This window comes from Globicephala melas, chromosome 4 (genome assembly GCF_963455315.2).
Source record: "Globicephala melas chromosome 4, mGloMel1.2, whole genome shotgun sequence".
Taxonomy (NCBI): domain Eukaryota; kingdom Metazoa; phylum Chordata; class Mammalia; order Artiodactyla; family Delphinidae; genus Globicephala; species Globicephala melas.
Genome location: NC_083317.1, coordinates 59,343,665 through 59,370,492, shown reverse-complemented (window position 1 = coordinate 59,370,492; position 26,828 = coordinate 59,343,665). Strand labels below are relative to the sequence as shown.

Sequence of the window (26,828 nt, the reverse complement as noted above, 5' to 3'; positions counted from 1 at the left end):
AGCCCACGTTTTCTACTTTCACCAACTCCTAGAGCCCCTTGCCAACAGAGGAAACTATCTCACACACGTGTTTCTCACCTTCCACCATATCCTTCTTGTAGTCACTATCATTGTCACTGTCCGTGGGTCGGTAATAGATATAAAAGCCATGGATTGGGGTGTTGTTGTTACTTGCTGGAATATACTACAGGGAAGAAAGAAGAAACAAGTTGACAATGGAGCAGAGAAATCATTGTGTGATCAAAACCACTGGGGGATGGAAATCTTACCCTGGCCTAGAGTTTAAAACTCACTGGAGACCCCGACCAGGGGTTGGGCCTGGGCCTTCAGGGTGGGGACATAAAGTCCAGGATGCTGGAACACCAGAGAATTCCCGGGCCCAGGGAATATTAATTGGCATGCATGTTCCTAAAGGTATCCATATCAACACCAAGACCCGACCCCACACAACTGCCTGCAGGCTCCAGTGCCAAACACCTCACACCAAACAACCAGCAAGACAGGAACACAGGCCCACCCATCAGTAGACAGGCTGCCGAAAGTTGTACTAAGTTCACAGACACCCCAAAACATACCATCTGATGCAGCCCTGCCCATCAAGAGGGAAAAGACTCAACTCCACCCAGCAGAGCACGGGCACCAGGTACTCCCACCAGGAACCCTGCACAAGCCCCTGGACCAACCTCACCCAGCAGGGGGCAGTCAACAGAAACAAGAAGAACTACGACCCTGCAGCCTGCAGAAAGAAGACCATAAACAAAGTAGGTTAGACAAAACGAAATGACAGAGAAATACTCTGCAGACCAAGGAGCAAGGTAAACTCCCACAAGACCAAATAAATGAAGAGGAAATAGGCAAGCTGTCTGAAAAAGAATTCAGAGCAATGATAATAAAGATGATCCAAGATCTAGGAAGTAGAATGGGGAAAATACAAGAAACATTTAACAAGGACCTGCAAGAACTAAAGAAGAAACAAACAGTGATGAACCACACAATAACTGAAATGAAAAATACATATGAAGCAATCAACAGCAGAATAACCAAGGCAGAAGAACGAATAAGTGAGTTGGAAGATACAATGGTGGAGTTAACTGCCAAGGAACAGAAGAAAGAAAAAAGAATGAAAAGAATTGAGGACAGTCTAACAGACCTCTGGGACAACATCGAACACACCAACATTCGAATTATAGGGGTCCCAGAAGAAGACGAGGAAGGGAAACGGCCGAGAAAATATTCGAAGAGATTATAGTTGAAAACTTCCCTAACATGGGAGAAGAAATAGTCAACCAAGTCTAGGAAGCACAGAGTTCCATACAGGATAAACCCAAGGAGAAACACGCCGAGACACATGTTAATCAAACTAACAAAAATTAAATACAAAGAAAAAATATTAAAAGCAGCAAGGGAAAAGCAACAAATAACCTACAAGGGAATCCCCATAAGGTTATCAGCTGATTTTTCAGCAGAAGATTTGCAGGCCAGAAGGGAATGGCAGGACATATTTAAAGTGATGAAAGGGAAAAACCTACAACCAAGATTACTCTACCCAGCAAGGATCTCATTCAGATTCGATGGAGAAATCAAAAGTTTTACAGACAAGCAAAAGCTAAGAGAATTCAGCACCACCAAACCAGCTCTACAACAAATGCTAAGGAACTTCTCTGGGAGGGAAACACAAGAAAAGAAAAAGACCTACAAGAATAAACCCAAAACAATTAAGAAAATGGGAATAGGAACATACATATCTATAATTACCTTAAATGTAAATGGATTAAATGCCCCAACCAAAAGACAGACTGGCCGAATAGATACAAAAACAAGATCTATATATATGCTGTCTGCAAGAGACCCACTTCAGACCTAGTGACACATACAGACTGAAAGTGAGGGGATGGAAAAGGATATTCCATGCAAATGGGAATCAAAAAAGCTGGAGTAGCAATACTCATGTCAAACAAGATAGACTTTAAAATAAAGACTACTACAAGAGACAAGGAAGGACACTACATAATGATCAAAGGATCAATCCAAGAAGAAGATATAACAATTGTAAATACCTATGCTCCCAACATAGGAGCACCTCAATACATAAGGCAAATGCTAACAGCCATAAAAGGAGAAATCGACAGTAACACAATAATAGTGGGGGACTTTAACCCTCCACTTACACCAATGGACAGATCATACAAAATGAAAATAAATAGGGAAACACAAGCTTTAAATGACACATTAGACAAGATGGGCTTAACTGATATTTATAGGACATTCCACCCGAAAGTGGCAGAATACACTTTCTTCTCAAGTGCTCATGGAACATTCTCCAGGATAGATCACATCTTGGGTCACCAATCAAGCCTCAGTAAATTTAAGAAAACTGAAATCATAGTCAGCATCTTTTCCAACCACAATGCTCTGAGATTAGAAATCAATTATGAGAAAAAAACTAAAAAATACAAACACATGGAGGCTAAACAATACACTACTAAATAACCAAGAGATCACTGAAGAAATCAAAGAGGAAATCAAAAAATACCTAGAAACAAATGACAATGAAAAGGCGATGACCCAAAATCTATGGGATGCAGCAAAAGCTGTTCTAAGAGGGAAGTTTATAGCAATACAGACTTACCTCAAGCAACAAGAAACATCTCAAATAAACAACCTAACCTTACACCTAAAGCAACTAGAGAAAGAAGAACAAACAAAACCCAAAGTTAGTAGAAGGAAAGAAATCATAAAGCTCAGATCAGAAATAAATGAAAAAGAAGTGAAGGAAACGATAGCAAAGATCGATAAAACTAGAAGCTGGTTCTTTGAGAAGATAAACAAAATTGATAAACCTTTAGCCAGACTCATCAAGAAAAAAAGGGAGAGGACTCAAGTCGGTAAAATTAGAAATGAAAAGGAGAAGTTACAACTGACACCATAGAAATACAAAGAATCATAAGAGAGTACTACAAGCAACTATATGCCAATAAAATGGACAACCTGGATGAAATGGACAAATTCTTAGAAAAGTGCAACCTTCCAAGACTGAACCAAGAAGAAACAGAAAATATGAACAGACCAATCACGAGTAATAAAATTGAAACTGTGATTAAAAACCTTCCAACAAGCAAAAGTTCAGGACCAGATGGCTTCACAGGTGAATTCCATAAGACATTTAAAGGAAGAGTTAACACCTATCCTTCTCAAACTCTTCCAAAAAATTGCAGAGGATGGAACACTCCCAAACTCATTCTATGAGACTACCATCATCCATCCTGATACCAAAATCAGACAAAGATATCACAAAACAAGAAAACTACAGGCCAGTATCACGATGAACACAGACGCAAAAATCCTCAACAAAATACTAGTGAACAGAATCTGACAGCACATTAAAAGGATCATACACCATGATCAAATGGGGTTTATCCCAGGGATGCAAGGATTCTCCAATATATGCAAATCAATCAGTGTGCTACACCACATAATTAAATTAAAGAATAAAAACCATATGATCATCTCAATAGATGCAGAAAGCGCTTTCAACAAAATTGAGTACTGATTTATGATTAAAGAAACTCTCCAGAAAGTGGGTATAGAGGGAACCTACCTCAACATAATAAAGGCCATATATGACAATCCCACAGTAAACATTATTCTCAATGGTGAAAAGTTGAAAGCATTTCCTCTAAGATCAGGAACAAGACAAGGGTGTCCACTCTCGCCACTATTATTCAACATAGTTTTGGAAGTCCTAGCCAAGGCAATCAGAGAAGAAAAAGAAATAAAAGAATCCAAATTGGAAAAGAAGAAGTAAAACGGTCACTGTTTGCAGATGACATGATACTATACATAGAAAATCCTAAAGATGCCACCAGAGAACTACTAGAGCTAATCAATGAATTTGGTAAAGTTGCAGGATACAAAATTAATGCACAGAAATCTCTTGCATTCCTATACACTAACAATGCAAAGGCAGAAAGAGAAATTAAGGAAACAATCCCATTTACCACTGCAGCAAAAAGAATAAAATACCTAGGAATAAACCTACCTAAGGAGGCAAAAGACCTGTACTCAGAGAACTATAAAACACTGATGAAAGAAATCAAAGATGACATAAACAGATGGAGAGATATACCATGTTCTTGGATTGGAAGAATCAATATTGTGAAAATGACTATACTACCCAAAGCAATCTAGAGATTCAGCACAATCCCTATCAAATTACCAGTGGCATTTTTTATAGAACTAGAACAAAAAATTTTACAATTTGTTAGGAAATACAAAATACCCCGAATAGCCAAAGCAATCTTAAGAACAGTGAAGTTGGAGGAATCAGGCTCCCTGACTTCAGACTATACTACAAAGCTACGGTATTCAAGTACTGGCACAAAAACAGAAATATAGATCAATGGAACGGGACAGAAAGCCCAGAGATAAACCCATGCACCTATGCTCACCTAATCTATGACAAAGGAGGTAAGAATATACAATGGAGAAAAGACAGCCTCTTCAATAAGCGGTGCTAGGAAAACTGGACAGCTACATGTAAGAGAATGAAATTAGAACATTCCCTAACACCATACACAAAAATAAACTCAAAATGGATTAAAGACCTAAATGTAAGACCAGACACTATAAAACCCTTAGAGGAAAATATAGGCAGAACACTCTATGACATATATCACAGCAAGATCCTTTTTGACCCACCTCCTAGAGAAATGGAAATAAAAACAAAAATAAACAAATGGGACCTAATGAAACTTCAAAGCTTTTGCACAGCAAAGGAAACCATAAACAAGACCAAAAGACGACCCTCAGAATGGGAGAAAATATTTGCAAACGAAGCAACTGACAAAGGATTAATCTCCAAAATATACAAGCAGCTCATACAGCTCAATATCAAAAAAACAAACAACCCATCCAAAAATGGGCAGAAGACCTAAATAGACATTTCTCCAAAGGAGACATACAGATGGCCAACAAACACATGAAAAGATGCTCAACATCACTAATTATTAGGGAAATGCAAATCAAAACTACAATGAGGTATCACCTTACACTGGTCAGAATGGCTGATTCTCAATAGAAATAGACATAGATGTAGAGAACAAATGTATGGATACCACGGGGGAAAGGGGTGGGAGGGAGGAATTGGGAGATTGGGACTGACACATATACATTATTGATACTATGTATAAAATAGACAACTGATGGGAACATATTGTACAGCACAGGGAACTCTACCTAATGCACTGTGGTAACCTAAATGGGAGGGAAGTCCAAAAGGGAGGGGATATCTTTGTGTGTATGGCTGATTCGTTTTGTTGTGCAGTGGAGGCTAACACAACATTGTAAAGCAACCATACTCCAATAAAAATTAGTAAAAAATTCACTGGAGACCCTGACAAACATTTCTGATGATCTCCCCAAGGCTCTCTGGACAGTGCTGTGGCGATCACTCATTATTTTATTTAGCCTAGGAGTCCCTAACTTTTGGAGACAAGAAACAAATGGTCATTTCTTCAAAGACTTAAGTCCCGTCTGAAGTTTCCTGGGTATTGTGAGGTTGAGTCCCTCTGGCCCAATTCCCAGGTACGAAGGTGGAGGAACACTTAAAGGGGTAGCAGCCTAGGATGAGCCAAGGGAGAAAGGTGATTCCTTCCTGCCCGGGCTGCAGCGTCCAGCTCCCACCTAACATGGAGCTCAGCACCGTCTTCCGCTGCTGGCTGCGCCCGGCCACTTACCATCCACTTGAGCATGATGGTGGTCTCGTTGACGGCATCGGTGAAGGTGATGTAAGGGCCTGCCACGGGCCTCTCGTACACACGGCCGCTGTAGCCTGACACAGCATAGGGCCGGGAGGGGGCGCTGGGCTCGCTCTCCCCCAGCATGTTCAGAGCCCGGACTCGGAACTTGTAGGAGGTGCCTGGGGAGAGACACTCACTGAACCTGGGGGCTGGGAGACACCATCTCCCTCCCCTTCAGCCCATCCAGGTTCAGGACCTGGAGGGATCTTTTGGGCAGCCCTTCCCCAAAAGCAAGCCCCAAAGGACTTAAGCACTCCTACCCTCATTAGAAAGGAGCCACACAGAGAAAAGGGAACCCTCTTGCACTGTTGGTGGGAATATAAATTGGTATAACTGCTATGGAGAACAGTATGGAGGTTCCTTAAAAAACTAAAAATAGAGCTATACCATATGATCCTGCAATCCCACTCCTGGGCATATATCCAGAGAAAACCATGGTCCGAAAGGATACATGCACCCCAATGTTCACTGCAGCACTGGTTACAATAGCCAAGATGTGGAAGCAACCTAAATGTCCATTGACAGAGGAATGGATAAAGAAGATGTGGTACTTATATACAATGGAATATTACTCAGCCATAAAAAAGAATGAAATAGTGCCATTTGCCCCAACGTGGATGGACCTAGAGATTGCCATACTAAGTGAAGTTAAGTCAGAGAAAGACAAATATCATATGGTATCCCTTATATGTGGATTAAAAAAAAAAAAGATACAAATGAACTTACTTACAAAACAGAAACAGACTGACAAGGGGGGGAAGGGTGGGGCGGGGGAGGGATAGTTAGGGAGTTTGGGATTGACGTGTACACACTGCTGTATTTAAAATGGATAACCAACAAGGACCTACTGTATAGCACAGGGAACTCGGCTCAATGTTATGTGGCAGCCTGGATGGGAGGGGAGTCTGAGGGAGAATGGAAAGATGTATATGTATGGCTGAGTCACTTTGCTGTGCACCTGAAACTATCACTACATTGTTAATTGGCTATACTCCAATATAAAATAAAAAGTTTTAAAAAAAATATTATGTAACCTGAATGGGAAAAGAATCTGAAAAAGGATATAACTGTGCTGTACACCTGAAACTAACAAACCATTGTTAATCAACTCTACTCCAATATAAAATAAAAAGTTAAAAAAAAAAAAAAAGGACGCAACACACAGGAGGTGGCTTGGGACCAATTATGGAGAGAGGGAGGGAGAAGGAAGGCCTTGTGGGACTGAGGTAACACAACCAAGAGTGGCCACAGGAGCCTGGTGGTGGGTGGACGACAAGCAGAGAGAAGACCCCCCCAAAGCTTCCCTTCTCCTCCAGGGGGCCGGGGGCAGCTGGGGGACCAGGGAGGGCAGTGGCCAGGGCCCTACCTTTCTCTAGGCCTGTGATCTCCACCGAGAGCCGGGAGGGAGGGATGGCGCTGGTGGCCAGAATCCAGTCCCCCACTTTCTTCAGCTTCTTGTACTCCACTCGGAAGGACTGGATGGGGAAGCCGCCGTTCCCACGCGGAATCCAGGTCACATACACTGAGGTCTCAGAGGCCATGGAGATAGTGGGCCTGTCTGGAGCTTCTGGGGCTGCAGGAGACCATACCCAAGGGAGGAAGGAAGTGGGAGGAAAGGACATGATGAGAAGATAGTTGCAATGTGACTAGACCTGGCCTGTTCCTGATGGGGGCCAGCTTCACCCCACAGCCCTCACGCCCTGGTGGCCACATCAGATCTCCCTAGGGCTCTCTGGGTCACTCTCTCCTGGGAGGAGCCCTTGAAAAGCTCCAATCCATATCGCCTCGCTGTGGTTAACTGGGGAGAGGCCAGGAAAATGTCACAAGGACTCCGGGACTCAAGACTGCATTCAACCTGCAGCAGTGAGCCTTCTGAGGCGGTGGACCTGGTCCCAGTTCTGACTGCTCGTCACTCCCGCCCTTGGGGCTGCCGGGGGCTTACGGGACAGGCGGCCGTGGTCCGGCTGGCTGCTGCTCTGGGGGCTGGCTCCAGGGTCATCTCTCTGGATCTGCTGCTCTTTGCTGGCCACGATCTCAGGTTTGGGCCGCCGTCCTGGGTAGAAATGGGTTGAGATCAGCACGAGAGGGAGTGTGCATTAGGTCTCTCTTTCCACACAGTCCTTTCCGCCTGAAGCTCTGCCAGGGTGTCTGACAAGACCATGGAAATAATAGAGGACATTGGAAGTGTGGTCTGAGTTCCAGCTCTGCCCGACAGTCGTGAGATTGATTGCACGTGGCCCCCGAGTGTGAAAGGGGCAAAGGGATGCCAGAGGCCAGCTGGTGCCTGTCCTGATACGAGGTGGGACCTCAGCCTAGGCATGCAGACCGGAGGGAGGCAGGAGCTGAAAGGAAGATGAAGTTCAAGGTGAAAAGCTGGGGCAAGGTGAGCAGGACGCCCACCTGGCCTGGTAGGACCGCTCAGGCCCATGGAAGCCCCAAGCTGGGGGCAACATTGGACCCTTACCAGTTCGGAAGGTGACCATGGCCGTCTGGCCTTCGCCTGCACAGTTGTAGGCTGCCATCTCTACTTCATACAAGCTCCCAGGGTCGAGTCTGGTGAGGGTCAGGCGGTGCTGGCTGGCTGGAATGCCAGAGATGGTCCAGTCGTCAGAGGAGTTTGTGACCTGCTGGAGAAGGTGGCTGGTATAAGGACCGGCATCTTGGCCTGGAGCTACAGGTGGGCTGTAGGTTGCAAGGAAAGCAGAACTGAGCCCAAGAGGACAGAAGAAAGGGAGGGAAAATGGGCCAGGTTGGGGGAGAGGTGGCCCCACAGAAGGCAGGCCGTTCCTGCTGGCTCTGGGACATCCATCCTTGCTGGGACAATAAAGTCAGGTTCCCTGACCCCTCATCTAATGATCTCATCAAAACTCTGTGGGGAGGGTCAAAATGCCCAGCCGACATTGCTGAGAGTTTCTCCAAAGACCTTCTCTCTTTCTAAAAACCTCCCTATCGCTTCCCGGCCTTTTGCCTAAGATCAAGTGTAAAAACCTCCCTATTTAACTTTCTTTCTCCTCGATCTATTTAAACCAAACACACACAGTACCTTTAGTTTATAGTCTAATGAGATGATGATGAGAATGATAAAAGCATCATAGAAATGGCCACATTTTTTGAGCGTTACTAGGTGCTAAGCACACTGTATGCACCATAACACGCCTCCACGACAACAGCCCAAGAGATGGGTGTTAATATTGTTCCCACCTCACAAATGCGGAGACTGAGGTTTAGAGAGATGAGTAATTTGTCTAAGACCACATTGCCAGTGAGCACAGAAACCCTGACTTGACTCCAGAGATCAAACTCATCATCGTAACCTACCCTAGAAAGGAAGTCTGGGAGCCGGAAAATCCTGGGTTCAAATCTGGGTTGTGTCTCTTACCACACACACAGGTTACCAGCTGTGTAACCCTGAGCAAGTTCCCTAATCTTTCTGATCCCTAAGCTTTTCTTTTCTAAAATGAAGCAAATAAAACCTCTCAGGTTACTCTGAAGTTTAAATCTGACGATTCACGTGACGTGTCGAACGCTGAAGCTGGCACACAGTAGGTTCCCAACAAGGACATGCCGCGCCCCCTCTTCCTCCGCTCGGTGAGGATTTCATCCTCCTTTTTCTGCTCCTGCCCTCAGGCCTTGCTTAGAACTTAAAAGCCGGGGATGAACGGTAACCATTAGAGATTAATCTTTAATGGCTTCAAATTCCTGGCTCTTTAAAGAAAAAAAAAAAAAAAAAGGAGTTCCAGGCTTCCGGACAGGCGTTGCCGAGAGGTTGCTTCATCTCACCCACCCACCTTTCAGGACACAGACTTCACTGCTAACTGTGCACATCTCCGCGAGCCTGCTGGGGCCTGAAGCTGTGGTTTGCTGAAGGAATTAAACAGCTGGTAGGAAAAGCTCTTATCCCCAAGCAGAATATTTCAAAATAGAACAAAACCTACTATTCAAGGGACAGGGATGGTCTGGGCTCATTCACGTCAGGCTTCCAGGACTTGTTCCAAAGGGAGAACTTTTTACAAACTGAGAATCCCCAGTGGTGCTGGAAACCCAAACACAGTAGCCCAGGGTCTGCAGATGCACCAGGAAATGAAAGCTGGCTTCATGCATGTGAAAAAGTGAAAATGAGTTGAATTGACTCCCAGTCTCCAGCAAGAGGGGAGGGGCTGAAAAAAAAAAACCCAAATGCTGATTTTTGCTTTCAAAATCCTTTCTTGTGTGATGATCTTGAAGACACGTTAGTCCCTCAAGAATGAAACTGCTTTCAAGACATAATTGTGCCTTGGCAACGTCCACCTAACAGCTCCAAGTGCCCCACGGGCCAGAGGCGAACAGAAGCCAGACCCAGCGGGGCACCATCGTCTCACTTCCCCTGTGCCCCTTTTCTCCCTCTGCCTCCTAGCGCTGGCCTCACTTCCACTGGGCTCAGAAATGAAAATAAGAAATGGAACGGTAATTAGTCACTGTCACGCATACTGAGAGGGTGAATGCGGCCTCAGCCTGGCGTTTCCGGATCACCTCGTGTGGCCTTTGCCAGCCTGCCTCTTGGTGAGGCCGTTTCATGGCCACCTATTGGCCCGAAAAATATTATTCTTGCTCTCATGTTGGTTCCTGCCTCCTGGGGACCACGAGCATTTGGCCCGCCCTGATCTTTGTCTCCAACTCTGCAGATGGAGGTGTCCAGTTACACGGGGAAGTGAGGATTAGGACCAGCCCTGCCCATAACCTGGGTTGAACAACACGGCTTTTTGTTAAAAACTCATCCACCCCCTTTGCTGGCTGCCTATGAAGAGGCCAGCAGGCCGAGGGTTAATTAGAAACTGCCCCCTCTCGACCCCCACCTAGGAGGCGGCTTTGCCTTAGGTGCCTCTGTGGACCTGTCCTGGCCGGAGGTCTCCTCGGAGAGCGTGTTAAGAGGAAGACCAGAACAACGGGGCTGTCGGGGTCCGGAGCAGGGGCACAGCTTCTGCACAGGCGGCACCTTTCACTGAGTTTCGCTGGTTTTGTTTCTTTTTGGAGACGGAGGCAAGTTGATAAATGCTTTTCGTTCCGCATTCCTATATTTTCCGTATTTTCTACCAAGTGCACATGGTACTTTTGTTAGCAACAACTAAAGAGATGCATAATAAAACCTGGCATTTATAATACATTATTACTTATCAAATAAGATTTAAAAAATCCATTAAGAATAATTTTCTACTGTCTAATGCCCTTAGGAAAAGAACAGCATGCACTTGGGATAAACAGAAATGTTTTCAAGGATATTTTCTTAAGGGGAATTTCATGTCCTTCTCCCCTGAGGGGTCACAGCAGGTGAGAGTGCAGCCTTGAACGGGGGTTGCGGCGGGGGGGGGGGGGGTGGGGGGGGTGGCAGCCCGGGGGCTGCGTCCTGTCTCGGAGGGCAGAGTGTCTAAGAAGGTGGGCCGGATCCCTCCCTGAGAGCTCCCAACACATCCACCTGGACAGACCTCCTCCTGCCAAGGAGAAATAGCTGAGGTCTGAACAACACGATGTGCTTTTAGCTCAAAGGCCTGCTTGTCAAAGCTGAGCCAGGAGGGATCCTGAGAACTGAGGCGGTATTTGGTAGCCCTCAGAGAAAACACTTGCTCACAGATATTTGTTTTCCTGGCTCTGAAGCTAGCTTGCCACACCCGGGTTCCTGCAGGTATGCACCAGCAGAGCTTAGATTCAAAACAAAACAAAACATCAACAACGAACGGCAGAGGGGAGGACTGGGGTGGTCATTAGGGAGCCTACGAACTCTCCTCGGGACTAGAGGCTGGTGTGCGAGGCTCAGACCTGGAAGCACACCCACGGCTTCTTCCCGGGCCTCTTAGGGCCCCAGACGCCCATCTCACAACCAGCTTCCTGGGAGGTGGTGGGAAAGCACGCCGGAGGGATCAGAAGGTCACGGTCAGCAGCAGATGTGACTCATCCAGGCTTCAGGAGCTCAAGGGGAGATGGCGAGCGGGCGGAGGCCCCTGCCCAGCCTCAGCGAGAGGCAGGCGTAATGCCAGACACCATACCTTGCGGTGTTTCACCACATAGTAGAGGATCGGTGCCCAGCCGCTGCCCTCGTGCCGAGGCCGCCACACCAGCTCGTACGAGTCAGTCTTGGAGGTGCGGGGCGAGCTGAGGATGACAGGAGCCTCGGCGGGGGCCGCCTGCCCCTGCTCTCCCAGGCACGGCCAGGGCGCTGGCAGCGCCGACGCCGGTGGCCTCAGGGCCCCTGGGTGGCCCTTCGGCATCTGGGCAGGGCTTCCGGGTCCGGGCGGGGGCACAGGAGGTGTGGCAGTGGCCGGCTTAGCATCCCGCCATGGCCTCAGGGTGGTGCCTAGAGGACAGAGCCAGAAGGAGAAGGTAAGGAAGAGCCCTTAGTCCCCTGGCCACCTGCTGAGCTGTTGTCTCCATGGAGAAAACAGGGAGAAGTCAGAGGGAAGGGCTGCCAGGGCAGGAAGAACCCCTGGCTCAGGACGTGAAGTGACCATCAGCCCCCTGGACACACAGCCGGGCTCCGTGGGGGTAGAGGGCTGTGCCCCAGCCTGGCCAGGAGGGAAAGGCAGCCGGACGCCCCTGCCCGGGCTTCTCGCCGCCGGCTTGTTTTCCTGTGTCTGCACCAGGTGCGTCTGAGCGAACCATCTCAATTTGCTCCTGAGGTGCCGGAGCCTGCGTCCTTTTCCTCACATTCTGTGTGGGTGTGGGGACGTGTCCCCTTCACTGTGGGATCCACACCATGGGACAGTGTGGGCCTCTCCCTGCTCCACTGCGGGGACCTGGAGGTGCGAACTGTGAATGTAAATACGTCTGAGATTCTCAGAGGCAGGAGGGGTCGCTCCTCCTTCAGGAAGCGTCCACAGACTCCGCCAACACTAGTTTCTGCTGCCCGACCTCCTGCGCAGGAGGTCGGCTCCTGATACAGATGAGTCAGCATTACTCCTTGCTGTATTTTTCTCCAGTTGATTCTTCGGTAAGTTTAATTTCCTCCCTAGGAAAGGTAGGGTCTCTGCATCCCCCTCATTGCCTAGCCCAGTGCTGAGCAAATAGCAACTGCTCAATCCATGTAGATGTCAACTGAAAGGAATCAAACTGAGAAAGACAGAGGTGCTTTTCTTTGTGCTAGACCAGTGGCTGTCCAGCTGGGTTCCACGGAACTCTTGGAAGCCACAGGTTCTGCAAACCAATTTAAAAGGTTTGTTTTTTTTTTTAAATACGGTATTTAAATGGGTCATCTGCACTACTGAAAATCTGCACTTCTGACTTATTAGGAAGTCAATGTAAATTTAAACTTACAACTAAAAGCCACTTTTATTTATTTTATATACTGGGGTTTTAAGCTGGATTCCATTTGAGAAAAGGGTTCTATAAACGTTCAGCTGGAATCTCAGACCCTTGGGCTGCACTCACCCGGCCTGGCGGTCCTCAGCTGGACCACAGCGTGGGCGCTCCCGACTTCATTCTCGGCCATGCACTGGTAGACGCCTTCATCCTCGGGCCCTACACTGACCACCCGCAGGGCCCTACGGGACAGTCGGAGGCGCTGGCTGGAGGTGAGGGGCACGGCGTTCCTTAGCCACAGCACGGAGGGCGGGGGGTTCCCTCGCACCTCACAGGTGAGCTTGGCGCTCTGGCCCCAAGGGATGACCAGCTGGGACAGCTCCATGGTGACCTCGGGGGGTTCTGCCAGGAAACCAGAGCAGAGGTAAGAAAGGCTGAGCCCTTCCGTCCAGGCCCAGACAGGCTGGGGAGGGGACTGCTGTTGGGCAAGGCTCCCTCCTTCCCCATGATGTTGGTAGAGGAGAGAAAAGGTCCCGTGTCTCCTCCATCAGAGTCGTGACAGGGAAGGGCTACCGGGCCCCTACATCCTGGCCCCTGGGATCCAAGGCCTCCTACTCTCTCAGTTCTCCTCCATCACTCACTTGGCACGTGACCTCTCACAAGGCACGTGACCCTGTCTGAGCCTCAGCTTATGAGCTTCTAGAGAGGCCGTGAAGATGAGAGAAGGCCCAGGAAAAGAAGGACCACAGAAGACACTCACCGAACACCTGGACGTTGTAGAGGATGACCGCGGCCCCGGGATCCCCAACCCCGTTGTCAGCCATGCAGCGGTAGGTCCCGGAGTCCTCGTCACTGGTGGTGTCGATGAGGAGGTTGCTCAGCAGGAAGCGTGTCTTGTTGTAGCTGGCGACACTGGACCCATCCTTGGCCCAGGTGACCCTCGGGGGTGGGATCCCACCGGCCACACACTCCAGGATGAGACTCTGGCCTTTGGTGACAACGATGGTCTGGGCCTCTGGTGGGTAGATGATGCGGGCAGCCTCCGCAGTGGAGCCTGGAGGGGCAAGGAGAGGAAGGACAGCGTGTAGGACCAGGACTGGGCGCAGAGGATCCCCTCCGCCCTGCCTCAGGTGGCCCAGCCCCAGGCGGCAGCCTGGAGACTGTGGCTTTGGAATCAAACAGCTCTTCAGGGGCTTATGACCTATGCCAAGTGGGGCAAGATACTAATTCCCTTGGGCTCCCCAAGGTCCTCCTGCAGAGAGCTGTCACGAGGAAGAAGTGAGACAGCAGTGCAGCAGTAGCATCAACACAACACATGCCGGATGCCCCTCCGGCCCCAGCCCCCCTCCGTCAATGAGACCCTCCCCTTACGGCGCACGCGCAGCCTGTCACTGGTGCCCGAGGTTTTCACTTCCTGGGTCACTGGGTTGTAGGCGGCGCACTTGTACATCCCCTCGTCCTCCTGGCTGGCGTTCACAATCTGCAGGTTCCCCGACGGCATGATCAGGTAGTTATCTGAAGAGAGGACAGGGATGAATGTGGGCCCAGACTACTGCACTCAGCAGCTCCCACAAAGGATCGGGGCAGGCAGGGCCCAAGTCAGAAGTTGTATACCTGAACTCCAACAAGCCCAAACTGAAAATGCTATTCTCCCCATAAAACCTCACGCCTAGTGGGGCGGAAGTGTCGGGAGTGACACTAACCAACCAGCTAACAAACTGGCTGGCTGACACCCCACCACCATCCCAAGTTCATACATGGGTCTGTGGAAGAGCATTTTATAACTTTTAAGGGGGCTTGCGTGCCATGGCAAGGAGGCAGGATTTGGGATCTGCCAGACCTGGACTCCAGCTCTGGATCTGCCGCATACTAACTGTGTGATCCTGGGCAAGTCCATTAACCTCTCAGATCCTGTTTCCTCATTTGTAAAACAGCATGACGTGTGCTGCCTCAGAGCCATTTGTAAGGACTGAGAGGCCCGTGCTGCACACATGGGAGATGAGCTGATCATTCCTGCAAGCCACCAGGAAGGAGGGAATTGACTTTAGAATTTCCCATCAGTCTCTGTCACGGTCACAGCTCTGAGCCATCTCACTGTTGAATTTCTGCAGCCAGGGAGGGATATTCTAAGCCCCAAGCCCCACCCTCTCCATGAATACCACTGAAGCCCTTCCCCCTGCATCGCTGGCCTGCTAGGCTCTGTCTGCTTCTGGACCAGGGGTGCCATGGGGGTGGGGTCCCAGGGCTGAGTTCAGCTTCTTTCCACAGGAGACAGATTCACAGCGACTCACAGTACACTTGGTGACTGGGTTGGTGTTTAGCTTCCTGGCAGGCAAAGCACTGGTCATCAGCTTTGAGCTTCCTGGTGGCCTGCCCTTGGCAATCTGGATGTCCCTGCAGTCTAGGCTCATTGAGTCTGGTACCTGGCTGTCACTGGGCCGCCCCAGGTGTGAGCTGCTTAAGGCAAATGCCAGATGGAAAGGAAAAAGCCTTTGACTCTTGTGGGATGGGCAGGCCTTCTCTAGGGGCTACTGCCAGGCTTCTGCTAGGGACAATAGACATTCATACTCTCCTCAGTCTCCGGTTATTTCTGAGTGGCAGGATTAGGCTTTTTACCCTTAAAAAAAAAGGTTTTTGTATTTTCTATAGTAAACATATACTCCCCTTTCATAACCAGAAAGTTAACAAAGATATTTTAAAATCTCTAGGACATTTAAAAAGGGACACATTTTGAAGTGTCGGGTCCAGCCATGGGGTCTACTTGGCCTTGGGTGCAGGTCAGTTGTGGAAAGAAGCTGACTTGGCCTTGAGAGAGAGCTTCTCTCCCTGCTGGCACTCTGTGGACGAAAGCTTGGTCGCCGCTGGACCAGCTGTCACGTCCACTTAGCAGGAAGCTGTGACTGATGAGAGGTTGCGTTACCAGCTCTGCTGTGCGGGGGAAGAGCCCCATCTCCCAACAGGGAACCCCACAGCTCCAGGAATGTCTGGTATGTCAGGCAGCCCTCCTGTGCGTGCCTGGTGGCGGGGAGCTTGCACAGGGAGAGTCTCAGCCCTCATCCATGGCAGCAGCTCAGCAGCATCTGCCAGGGCCTCAAAAGATGAAGAGATTCCCCGCGACAGGTTCACGGGACCTCCACAACGGAGGCCAATCCCTTCAGGATCCCGCAGGGCTAAATGTCAGGGCAGAAGACAGCTGACGAGCATGGGGAGGGGCTGCCGGCGTGGCGACGGGGGTTTGGGAAGCGCTGCAGAGACGGCCAGCTTCCCTCCTGGCCCCGGCCGCTGGGCTCCTACTTGTTCGCTCACCTCTGGAGGCCTCCAGCCACTCGTGTTTGACGCTGTATCGGACCTGGGCTTTTGGGTGGCTCTCAGGAAGGTGACAGGCGATGACCGCCGTGTTCCCCTCATCCACTTCAATCACGTGCTGCACGTCTAACTTGAAGTCCTGGAGATCTGTGGAGAGAAGGGAAGGGGCCGGTTGGGCCTCGATGGAGGACAGAGGCAGACAGTGCGACATTTCAGGGTGGGCTTCAGGGTGGTGCCTCAGTGTCTTTGGTCACAATCAACAGCTGCAAGAAGCTCACACACTGGGGGTGCTCTGGGGGCGCTCCGAGTCCTTCCTCCCACCTTTCGGTGTCTAGAGGAGTTTACAGGAGGGAACGTGTGGCCCGCGTCACTGCAAGGGGAGCTCAGCTGGGTGTATATAAGCTGAGGGGGCGGGGTGTAGAGAATTCCATGAAGTGGTGCGGGTATCGCAGACAAGCCTCTTTTGTTACACTGACATGGGGGCAACTTGGCTAGGCCCATCGGCCCCACCGAGCCTGGCTGGAAATGGGTCACAGTCAAGGCACAGATGTCCCGGCACAGCTCATGGAGACTGAAAGGAACAACGATAGAGAATGCTTCTGTCTGTTTTCCAGTTCAATCAAGAATCGCCTTCTCCTCAGACATCCACAGTGAAAAGTGAAAGGCCCGAGATTCTGCTCAATTGCGAACCGTGGTTACAACCAGAAGGCTGATTCCTGCTACCCAGGAGCTACGCAGTCCTCCCCAGTATCCTCGGGGATTGGTTCCAGGTGCCCCACTAAAATCGGCGGATGCTCAAGTCCCTTATACAAAATTGTGCTGGACAACAGTTGCCGTCGGCCTGCCGTATCCTCGGATCTTCCACCTGCAGATTCAGAGAGCCGACTACACGTCATGTCATGGCTAATTCTTCCTCAGGGCTAAGGATGGGGATCTGTGGATGCCTGAAGGATTTTCTAAGGCAAAGAGGGATGTCCCCAGGGTGGCTTAATGGCAGTGGAATGCGGGCGAGCCGAGGGTCCTGACGCCAGGCTGCGGTCTCTCCTGACTTAGCTCAGTGGCAGGAAGACTGGGATTTAAACTGGAGAGGATGGAGATCCATCTGGAACCAAAGCAGGATGTTTCCTAAACAATCCAACGGTCCAAACAACAAAACTCTCTTTGAGCCAAATCACTGCTGTGGTTGAACAAAACGGGCCATTTGTGCAACAAAACCGCATTCCAAATTTGGTTTTCAGGATTGTGGCTTAATTTAATTTAAGAGAGGAAATAAAACTAATAGAGAATACGATAAGAGAGATGAAAATATTTACCCAGACACTCTCTCCATAAAGGTACTCAGAAAGCCCTGGAGGCACCATCTCAGTGCCGACCACACCACATTCTGATGCGCAGCGTAACTGCAGTTCACAGCAAGACTCCACCTGCCTGTGCGGTTGGTTCCCAGACAAGGCAAAAGGAGCGGTGGGAATCAGGTTTCTCACAGAAGACGTGAGCTAATTACCAAAAACAAACTGCTGTCACCAGAGGAGAGCTCAGTGATCAAGGCACTCAGTGAGGTCAAGAGGTTTCCCATTTAATGGAACTTTCGAGAAGTTCTTAGTCAAGCCAAGCCAGAGCAGGGGAGGAAAGCCCTTTTATTTCTATGAAAGGATCACTGTCCCCTTGATTCCAATATTCGACTGTGAACTTTTTAGGGGCAGGGACCAAGTCTTCTTCATGTATGTGTCCTCTGAACCTAACCAGTGCCTGGCGCAAGTAGATGCTCAGTGAATGCTGAATGACCGATGAGTGACGATCTTGGAGCTGGGCCACTCAAGTCAGGTACAAGATGCCCGTGCATGTTGCCTGTGAACTCAAATTTCATAGTTGAGTTGGGTCTATAGTATGAGCTCAAGGGCTTAGCACAACAAATTTTCCATGAACCTCTTATCCAAGTGTGGCCAACCTTTATCTAAGTTTGGATATTTTGAAAATAGCATGTTTCTTGAGTGATTACTTCCAGGGTCACAGGAAAAATAGGTGTAATAAATGTGGAATAAGAAATACATGCTGTTGGTCGGGATAAGGTGGCAGAGAAGACCTTGAGCTCACCTCCTCCCACGAGCACACCAAAATCACAACTAACTGCTGAAGAGCCATCAGTAGAAAAGACTGGAACCTACCAAAAAGCCATATTCTACATCCAAGAGACAAAGAAGGAACCACAACAAGATGGTAGTAGGGGCACACTCGAGATATAATCAAATTCCATACCCCGAGGTGGGCAACCCACAAACTGGAGAATAATTATATCACAGAAGTTCTCCCACGGGAACAAGAGTTCTGAGCCCCATGTCAGGCTCCCCAGCTTGGGGGTCTGGCATCGAGAGGAGGAGACCCCAGAACATTTGGCTTTGAAGGTCAGTGGGGCTTGATCGCAGGAGCTCCACAGGACTGGGGGAAACAGAGATCCACTCTTAGAGGACACACACAAGGTCTTGTGTGCACTGGGACCCAGGGCAAAAGCAGTGACTTCATAGGAGCCTTGGCCAGACCTACCTGCTGGTCTTGGAGGGTCTCCTGGGGAGGCAGGGGGTGGCTGTGGCTCTTTCTTGGGACGTAAAAGCTGGCGGCGAACGTATCGGGATTACTCATCTGAAGGCTGACATCTTGCTTGGGCCATTAGCACCAAGACCTGACCCCGCCCAACAGCCTGCAGGCTCCAGTGCTGGCACACCTCTGCCAAACGACCAACGGGGCAGGAACACAGTCCCACCCATCAACAGACAGGCTGCTTAAAGACTTCCTGAGCACACAGCCACCTCTAAACACGCTCCTTGACACAGCCCTGCCCACCAGATGGCCAAGACCCAATTCTACCCATCAGTGGGCAGGCACTGGTACCTCCCACCAGGAAGCCTGCAGAAGCCTCTAGACCAGCCTCACCCACCGGGGGGGCAGACACCAGAAGCAAGAAAAACAGTCACATAGCCTGCGGAACTGAGTCCAAAAACACAGGTCTGGACCTACCCTGGGACCAGCTGGTCCCTGGCCACCAGGTGACGAGAGGGGAGTGTACTGCTGGGATACACGGGACATCCCCTACTGAGGGTCACTTCTCCATGGCTGAGAAACATAACTAACCTTCCACATACATAAAAATACAAATAGAAGTTTAGACAAAATGACACGACAGAGGAATATGTTCCAGATAAAGGAACAAGATAAAACCCCAGAAGAACAACTGAGTGACGTGGAGACAGGCAATCTACCAGAGAAAAAGTTCTGAGTAATGATCGTAAAGATGATCCAAGAACTCGGGAAAAGAATGGACGCACAGAGCAAGAAGTTACAAGACGGTTTTAACTAAGAATTAGAAAATATAAAGCACGACCAATCAGTTGAAGAATAACTGAAATGAAAAATACACTAGAAGAAATACATGCTGTTGACCGAGTAGTGTGGCAAAAACAATGACAGAATGCCTGATTCATCTCTACGGCCACAGTTTGCTTTCCAGGCTGAACCAGTGGGTCCTGGGGGTCAAGGTGAGCTCTCTCATGGATTCCTTCCTTTGGGTGGGTGCAGGGCCTTCTGGGCTTTTAAAGAATTATCTCATCATTATTTAATTTTGTGTTGGTGATAACCAACACACACTAAGTTGCAAATTCCTAGCGGACAACCTATTGATTTTGCACTCCATGCCCCCGCCCCAAGCCCCACTGCATCGTCTTCAGGATGCACCAGGCTCACTTAGTCCTTGTTGAGTGACTAGTTTGGAAGGCTGTGCCCAAGGCCAGATTGGTGGGCATGCACACTGTGCAGCTGTGCCGGGCCCTGCGCTTGGAAGACTTTCCCTTTGCACTGAGCCCCACAGAATATGGAGCCCAGTCTCGGCTGAGCCTCTCAGCCAGGAGAGCGGATGTGTTTTCTCCCAGAGAGAAGGGAGGGTGGACTGCCTGGGCTCAATGTGTTCTAGCTGGACGTTGCTATCTGCTTTCCCAAGCAAGGCACTTCAGCAATGCAAAGGTCTTAACCCTCCTCAGCACAGGGTGTGCCCTACCTGCCAAGTCAGGAGGCTCCCCACAAAGTGAGCTGTGAGCGATCGTGAGCTCAGGGGCACCTGGAAAATTCCTCAGTCACTGAGAAGCACTCTCATGCATGCTCTAATAAATCTAAAAACTACTCCACCAAGAGTTTCTGAGTTTTTGTTTCACCCTTCTCCTTTACCTCGTTCTAAGAAAATCTGCCTCAAGCAAGAATGTACTTAAGCCTAACAGATCATTTTGCAAAAAAGATGTGAGCAACGGAAAGGAGTCTGGGATCAGAACGCCATCTCCAGCTTAGCCCTTGGCTTCTGCCCCATTGTAATTGAGGTCTTATCCGTGCACGGAGCATGCTGTCCTCCATGTACCCACCTCACTGCCCCAACACTGGATAACACTATGCACTCCCCCTTAAGCCCCTCGTGGTGCCTTCTGCATGCTCGGACAATCCACTGCTGCCTTGGAGACAGCAGGCTGTGTGTGCAGTAGCGGGGGCACTGGTCAGCCATGGCCCCTCTGTTCTGATGCCTACATGTGCACGACAGCCCATGCGGGCAGGACCCAGGACACCCCAGCTGGGCTTCCAGCTCCCCACAAGGGCCGACTGGCAGGCGAGCCTCCTGGCTTCAAAACAAATAAGCAGCAGTTGGGTCCTTGGCCCTGTCCCCCCAAAGCTTAAGCTTTAGCTGTTGCTTCACTAGACAAATGCTCCCAATTTGGCTGCTGGAGCAAAAGTTGAGTTTCACTAAAAAGGGATCAAAGGCAGAGTAATGAAGTGATGGACGATCTGAAAATCAGAGCACCCCCTCTTCTAGCAGTTCTGGGCAGGAAGGAGGCCAGGCAGGGGCAGAGGCTTTGTGATCAATAACACTCTAATCGGCCACCAGATGACAGGCAGATGCGGGGAGATCTCGTTGGCTGCATAGGAAGGGAAGCAGCCTGTTCTCAGGCCCCCTTGTCTGCAAAGCCAGTTTCCTGAGTCCCTGGGCTGCTCAGAGCGCCTCGCTGGGAGTAAGGGGCAGGCCCTTCAGTTACAGATGGGGTTAGCAGGCCTCAGGCCTCGCTGCACAACGATGCATCAGGTTTCCTGGGGGAAATGGTTTGACAGGACACCTGCCCTTGCCTGTTGGCTGGTGTGTTTGAGAAATCCATCAGAGGAATGTTTTTGCAGCTTTAATCCTCTTACCTTCCCTCAGACCCTTCTTCTGCATCCCCTCTTTGTGTATTCTTCCAACTATTTTATTAACGGGTTGGCGCTAATCAAATGCCAAGGGGCTCACTCCTGTTTCTCAGCTCTCAACAGGTCAGAAGCCCCTGGTCCTTGAGGCCATCTCTGGGTTTATGGACCTTCTTTATTTGTCACAGAGCTTCGTGCTTTCTGAGAAAGCCCATAACATCTCAGGCTCCATATGGAACCCTGCCCGGTTCCTTGACTTCTAAGCACGCAATTTCTTAACGGAACATATATCTTCTCATATATCACTTCCGTAGGAGCCTTGGATACACAGATTACAGGGATCTGTTCAGACACAAATCATGCAATATGCTCTGAGTTTCCTCCACATTTACAGGGTACATCAGGCTCCTACCTTCTTAGCTGTGGGGATAAAAGGAGGAAAATGAAAACTTTCAGAGGCGTGTCGGGTGTGGCTGCCATCACCAGGATCATATGCGAAACTACAAACTGACAAATTCCACCTTGAGCCCCTTCTGAATTTCTTTCTCTCCACCTTCTAGCCTGATCCTTCCTTTATGAATACAAGGCTCAGTAGATCTATGAATTCAATGACAATATTCAGTGTATGTCTGTTCATTCTCGTAACACAAAACTGTCAATCTTGATGGTAGGCTCATCCTCCAGTTTTTATAGACTCTACCTGTCCCGTCACGTGGTACACTGTGCCTCTGCAAAATGCCCCCAGTGTGATCACTAAACCTAACTTTTACTTTCGGGGAGTTTCCTTATTTGATCGTCTTCCCCCCGAGTTCCTCCCTTAGGCTGAAAATTAAAGTTCGCTTCCGTTTAAGAAAGAAGTCACGTAAGACGGTGCCTTCAGGTGGAGGCTGCCTGGATTTACCAACATCCCCATCTCCCTGAGCACTTCCGGCTTTCAACGCCTCCAGGCATTTCTCGTACCTAGTCAGTCCTGTCCTACCCTCCTGCCTGTTCTCGGGGAGCACAGGACGAGCCTGCACGCATCTGCCGAGGCCAGATGGGATCCACCAGATCGTGAGGCGACTGAGCTGGGCTCACTTGGCAACGCTGCCGGGCGGCTCAGCAGCCTCGTGGCCGTCGGCAAGTTTCTAGGCTGACCGATCATTCTACCCCCCAACTCTCCTGGCCGCCAGGCCTCAACTTGCCCCTGCGCTGGCTTGCTGCGTCTACGGCCAGTGTTACAAAACGTAGAAAGAGCTTGCCTGATGGAGTACCCCAGTGACATGCTGACCCTGTGGCCCATCCCTGCGTGTTCTGAAAGGCAGCAAAGGTGCAGAGGAAGTAGAACCAAGCGCCCGGGGCTCACCGCTCTACCGATGGACTGGGAGGCGCTGTCTGAGCAGGGGAAGGGTCCTAGGCCTTGCCTCCCTGTGTGGGCTCTTGCGATGCAGGGGCTCTCCAGTGCCCTGAACTGCTTCACGGACGGGCCGAGAATCACAGCACGACTTGATCTCCAAGTCACCTGAGGAGCCATGGCCTGGCACGACCCCGTGGTCAAGCCTCTGAAAGGAAGTGCGCTACAAGTGGAAAACCACGGTGACGGACTGCAGAAGCGGAGTGGAGGCTGGGTCCTGACGGTGTTCCTGTTAGAGGTGGGACTGCCTGGATTCTGGTGAGTGGACGGGGTTTACTGTGGGATGGGCGGGCCTCTCAGACGCCACGCATTCTGGGTAGTGACTAAGCCTAGGACTAGTCCATAGCCCTGGCACACAGACCACTGAAGTCAAACCCAACTGCAGCCCACACGGCTGGGCAAAATCTGCATATTCTGCAGTCGGCACCTGGCACAATACCATCCTTCCAGACACCACTGATTCATTCACTCAGCCAGCCAGAAGATGCAAAGATACCAAGAAGATAAAGACGTAGTTCCTAAGCACACGAGCTTTACTCTAATAGAAAAGACAGTTAAAACAACACACAAGGCAGGGTACAACAATTCGCACGAGTGGTGTCCCCAGGCGTAGTCCCTGCCACCTTCACCAGCATTCCAACCTAAGTTAGGTTACCTCGATCTCCAGAGCAACTTAGAAAGGGGGTTGGTGGAGGGAGTAACCGTCCCTTTGCAGGCTGGAAGAGTGGACAAACGCATTTGCTCTCTTCAGGATTTTTTTCTGCCTGTTCAATTGCATAATTTTGGCTCCATAGCTGTCTCCTGACAGCCATGGAAACGTGACATGAAATTTCTCACACACACTTTCTGATGAAAGCAAGGCATGCTATTTAAATAAAAACAGTTTCTATGGGGGAGAGAAAAACCTTGGTAGATGCCAAACATATTAGTTGTTAAATATTGTGTTTCTTTCTTTTCTTCTGAGTTAAGGTGGGGCGTGCACCTAGATTGGAGCAGTGGGAGAAAGCTGAGGTTGGGGAAGAGATGAAAGGCCCAGAGGGAGGAGAGCAGAAGATCAGAGTCAAGACTGGAGGTGGGGAGGACAGGAGAGAGGGCATAAAAGGAGGGGTGCGAGAGGAAGAAGGAGGAAAAGAAAAAGAACCTAGTTTGCAATGTCATTAAATGATTTGCAGTAAACTGGCCTAATGCTTCAGGAATTTCTTGGCTTGAACCAATTAAAAATATATATTTTTTAAAAGACATATGAGAATGAGAAATGTTATTAATCGTTGAACACAAACCAAGGATGGGAGCCGTTTCTCCACTGAGTCTGGCAGGCAGATGAACAGAGAAGATGTCTGTAGACCATCCCATTTATTTGACTCCAGTGCTGCTGTGAAGTAGGGCTGGCTAGCACAACTGGGGAGTTTCTTTTGGACTAGACGAAGGAATAAAATGGTTTGAAAACATACACTGGGGAAAGAGAGAAGAAGGAAAAAGAAGACTGACTTGCCAGCAACCCACATCACACATATTTCTCTGATCAACCAAATATAAACTAGAAACTTAGCAATGGGAAAATTAATGTGAATCCCGGTGGTCTAGACTCATCAGAGCCAGAGCTGCTTCCTGGCATGGCCTTTGGCAGGCTGGCGGCCTGTACAGGAAGAGAGAGAGGAGAGAAGACGGAGGCGTTCAGAGGAACAATGGACGTGAACCCTTCAGCGTGGCCTTTACAAACAGAATTCTAGGTGGGAGAGGCGGGGGCACAGTCTGAAGGCCGTGGGACCCACAGTGGTTCCCACTTTCCCCTCCACACACCTGGGAACTACGTAGTCCTAAAAGCAGTAATGACTACCCATGTCATCTGCCCACCCTCTCTGACAGTGTCCCGTGAGGCATCTGGTAGGACGTGGAGCCACTTCCACTGGCGTCTCCCTTCAAACGTTCCAGAGTTTCCTCTAAAAATGCTTCACGCTTCTGACGTCCATCAATTTTTCTAAACCCTTCCTGAATCTATTTGTATTTTCAGCCTGTTTATATCCCAAGATGTTGCTTCATCCTTTCTTGTTTACTTTCTCAAAAGTTTTACTATGTCATAGTCTGGTGAAGAAATCTTTGTTCACCTTCTGCATGCCCTTTCTGATCTTCTAGACTTCAAACGCATCTTATCTGGGAGTCTGCCTCTCCCTAGACATTCACCGAAGGCCTAGCCTGTGCCAGGCCCACTGCTGTGCAGCAGTGTGGTGGTCACAGAGGTGAAGGGCAAAGAGATGGTGGCAGGAGAGGCCTAGAGAAGTAAACTCGGGATGGTAGGGATCCGCGAAGAGGGGACCCCACTCCAGACTTGGGGGATCGAGGGGGTCAAGAAAAGATTCTTAGAGGAGAAGATACTTGAATCTTGAAAACTGAGAAGGAATTTATTAACCAAAGGGAGGTGGGAACTCTCTGGGGAAGAGAACGGAAAGGAGGTTGTTACAGGTGGACGGAGCGCCATTCCAAAAACCAGTGCAAGACTAGCTGAGGAAATGGCAGGGTTGCTGGCTCTGGAGTGGGAGGTAGGGCTGAGAGGGAGGCTTAAGTGTCACGCTGTAGCCTGGGTCTTACTCTGTGATGCCTTTTCAATGTTTTTAAGTAGAAAAGGAACGCACTCACCAAAAATGAAGCACAATTTTCCCTAAAGAAAAAAACATGCTGTTTCTGCCTTAGCAAGTTTTTTTTTTTTCCTTTTGCTTACCTTTTTTTCCCTCAGTATTAAGTGATAGTCCTTTATTTAGATTTGAACATTTTGTCCCATTTGCAGGACAGACTCACTATTCTGTAGTTCCTGGGACTATTACCAGATTCCAAAAATGGTTGCAAGTCTAAAAAATAAGATCAGGGTAGAAATCCCTAAACTCTTCTACACACACACAAAAAGGAGAGCCAAGGAACTCATTTGCTCTCCTGATTCTTTTTCATTTTAAAAGAACCATCTTGCATCATGTTCTTTAGAGGTTCCAGTGATTTCAAGCAAGCTAATCAATCCCTCCCCTTGTCTTCCTGCGCAAAAGGCTTCTTAAAGTCTGTTCTGGCTCACTGAATCTATAGTTGTACCTGCTTAACACACTGTGTGGTCCTTCCCTTTTCTCTTAGCTTAGAAAATGAACCTAGGATTTTATTTAAGCATATGGGTGTGTGTGGAAAGAACAGACTGAGGAGAGGAGTGGGGTAGGTTAAGAGTTCTAAGCCTGTCCTTGGGAGAAGGTGCACCTTGGAACTGAGCCCTCTTTTGGTAAATATTGACGGTTGCTAAATAGAGAATTGGAACCCTGGCTGTTTGGGGCAGTTGCTGCCATGATGCCCTGAGCTAACTCCACACATTTGTCTGGGCACCTGTGCCAGGCCTACTGGGATTAGCATTGCCAAAGCCATTTGAAGATTTCACCAGAATACCAGGGGAAATTCTTGTGAGGTGTGAATTTCTGCCTGTATCCACTAGAAAACAGAAAGGGTTAATGTGACTTTGGCCTAAAGCTGTAAGGTATTCCTTAGTCATCTCCTATTTAGGTACTCAAGTTGCTTAGTACCTTTTAGGTTTAAACTGTCTTTCAATAATTTTCTTGTCCAACTGGCAAAGTAAAATACACAACGCTTACGGCATAAAGCAGTTGGATTTCAAGCTCAGGTTAGTTCTCCTTTTCCAACTATACCACCGTGTGGAGCTGTCTCTCTGCCTCTCCCAGCAAAGGCAGATTCACACTCTGCCTGGAGGGCATCTTCAGACCCAGCTTTCAGCTGCAGACTCCTTTCCCCTCCTAGGGAAATACAGCCACTGGGTGATTGTCTCTCTCTTGCTACCTCATCCTAATTTCAGGATCTGACTGAACTCACTATGGAAT

General features: G+C 49.1%; 1 protein-coding gene across 8 annotated transcripts in view; it reads right to left on the bottom strand.

The window, feature by feature from the left end:
- Positions 1–26,828, bottom strand: part of BOC (BOC cell adhesion associated, oncogene regulated) — a 259,219-nt gene that overhangs the window by 6,726 nt on the left and 225,665 nt on the right. For 6 of the 8 annotated variants that reach the window (XM_060298055.1, XM_060298056.1, XM_030836792.2 and 3 more), the window contains 10 exons: positions 16,371–16,517; positions 14,436–14,579; positions 13,825–14,118; positions 13,194–13,466; positions 11,816–12,123; positions 8,263–8,425; positions 7,741–7,851; positions 7,165–7,371; positions 5,736–5,917; positions 79–184 (listed from right to left, as the gene is read on the bottom strand). In XM_060298055.1, the coding sequence (XP_060154038.1) occupies positions 79–184; positions 5,736–5,917; positions 7,165–7,371; positions 7,741–7,851; positions 8,263–8,425; positions 11,816–12,123; positions 13,194–13,466; positions 13,825–14,118; positions 14,436–14,579; positions 16,371–16,517 (1,935 nt within the window). The remainder of the gene's footprint in view (positions 1–78; positions 185–5,735; positions 5,918–7,164; positions 7,372–7,740; positions 7,852–8,262; positions 8,426–11,815; positions 12,124–13,193; positions 13,467–13,824; positions 14,119–14,435; positions 14,580–16,370; positions 16,518–26,828) is intronic. The other 2 variants (XM_060298058.1, XM_060298059.1) reach the window with 2 other exon arrangements.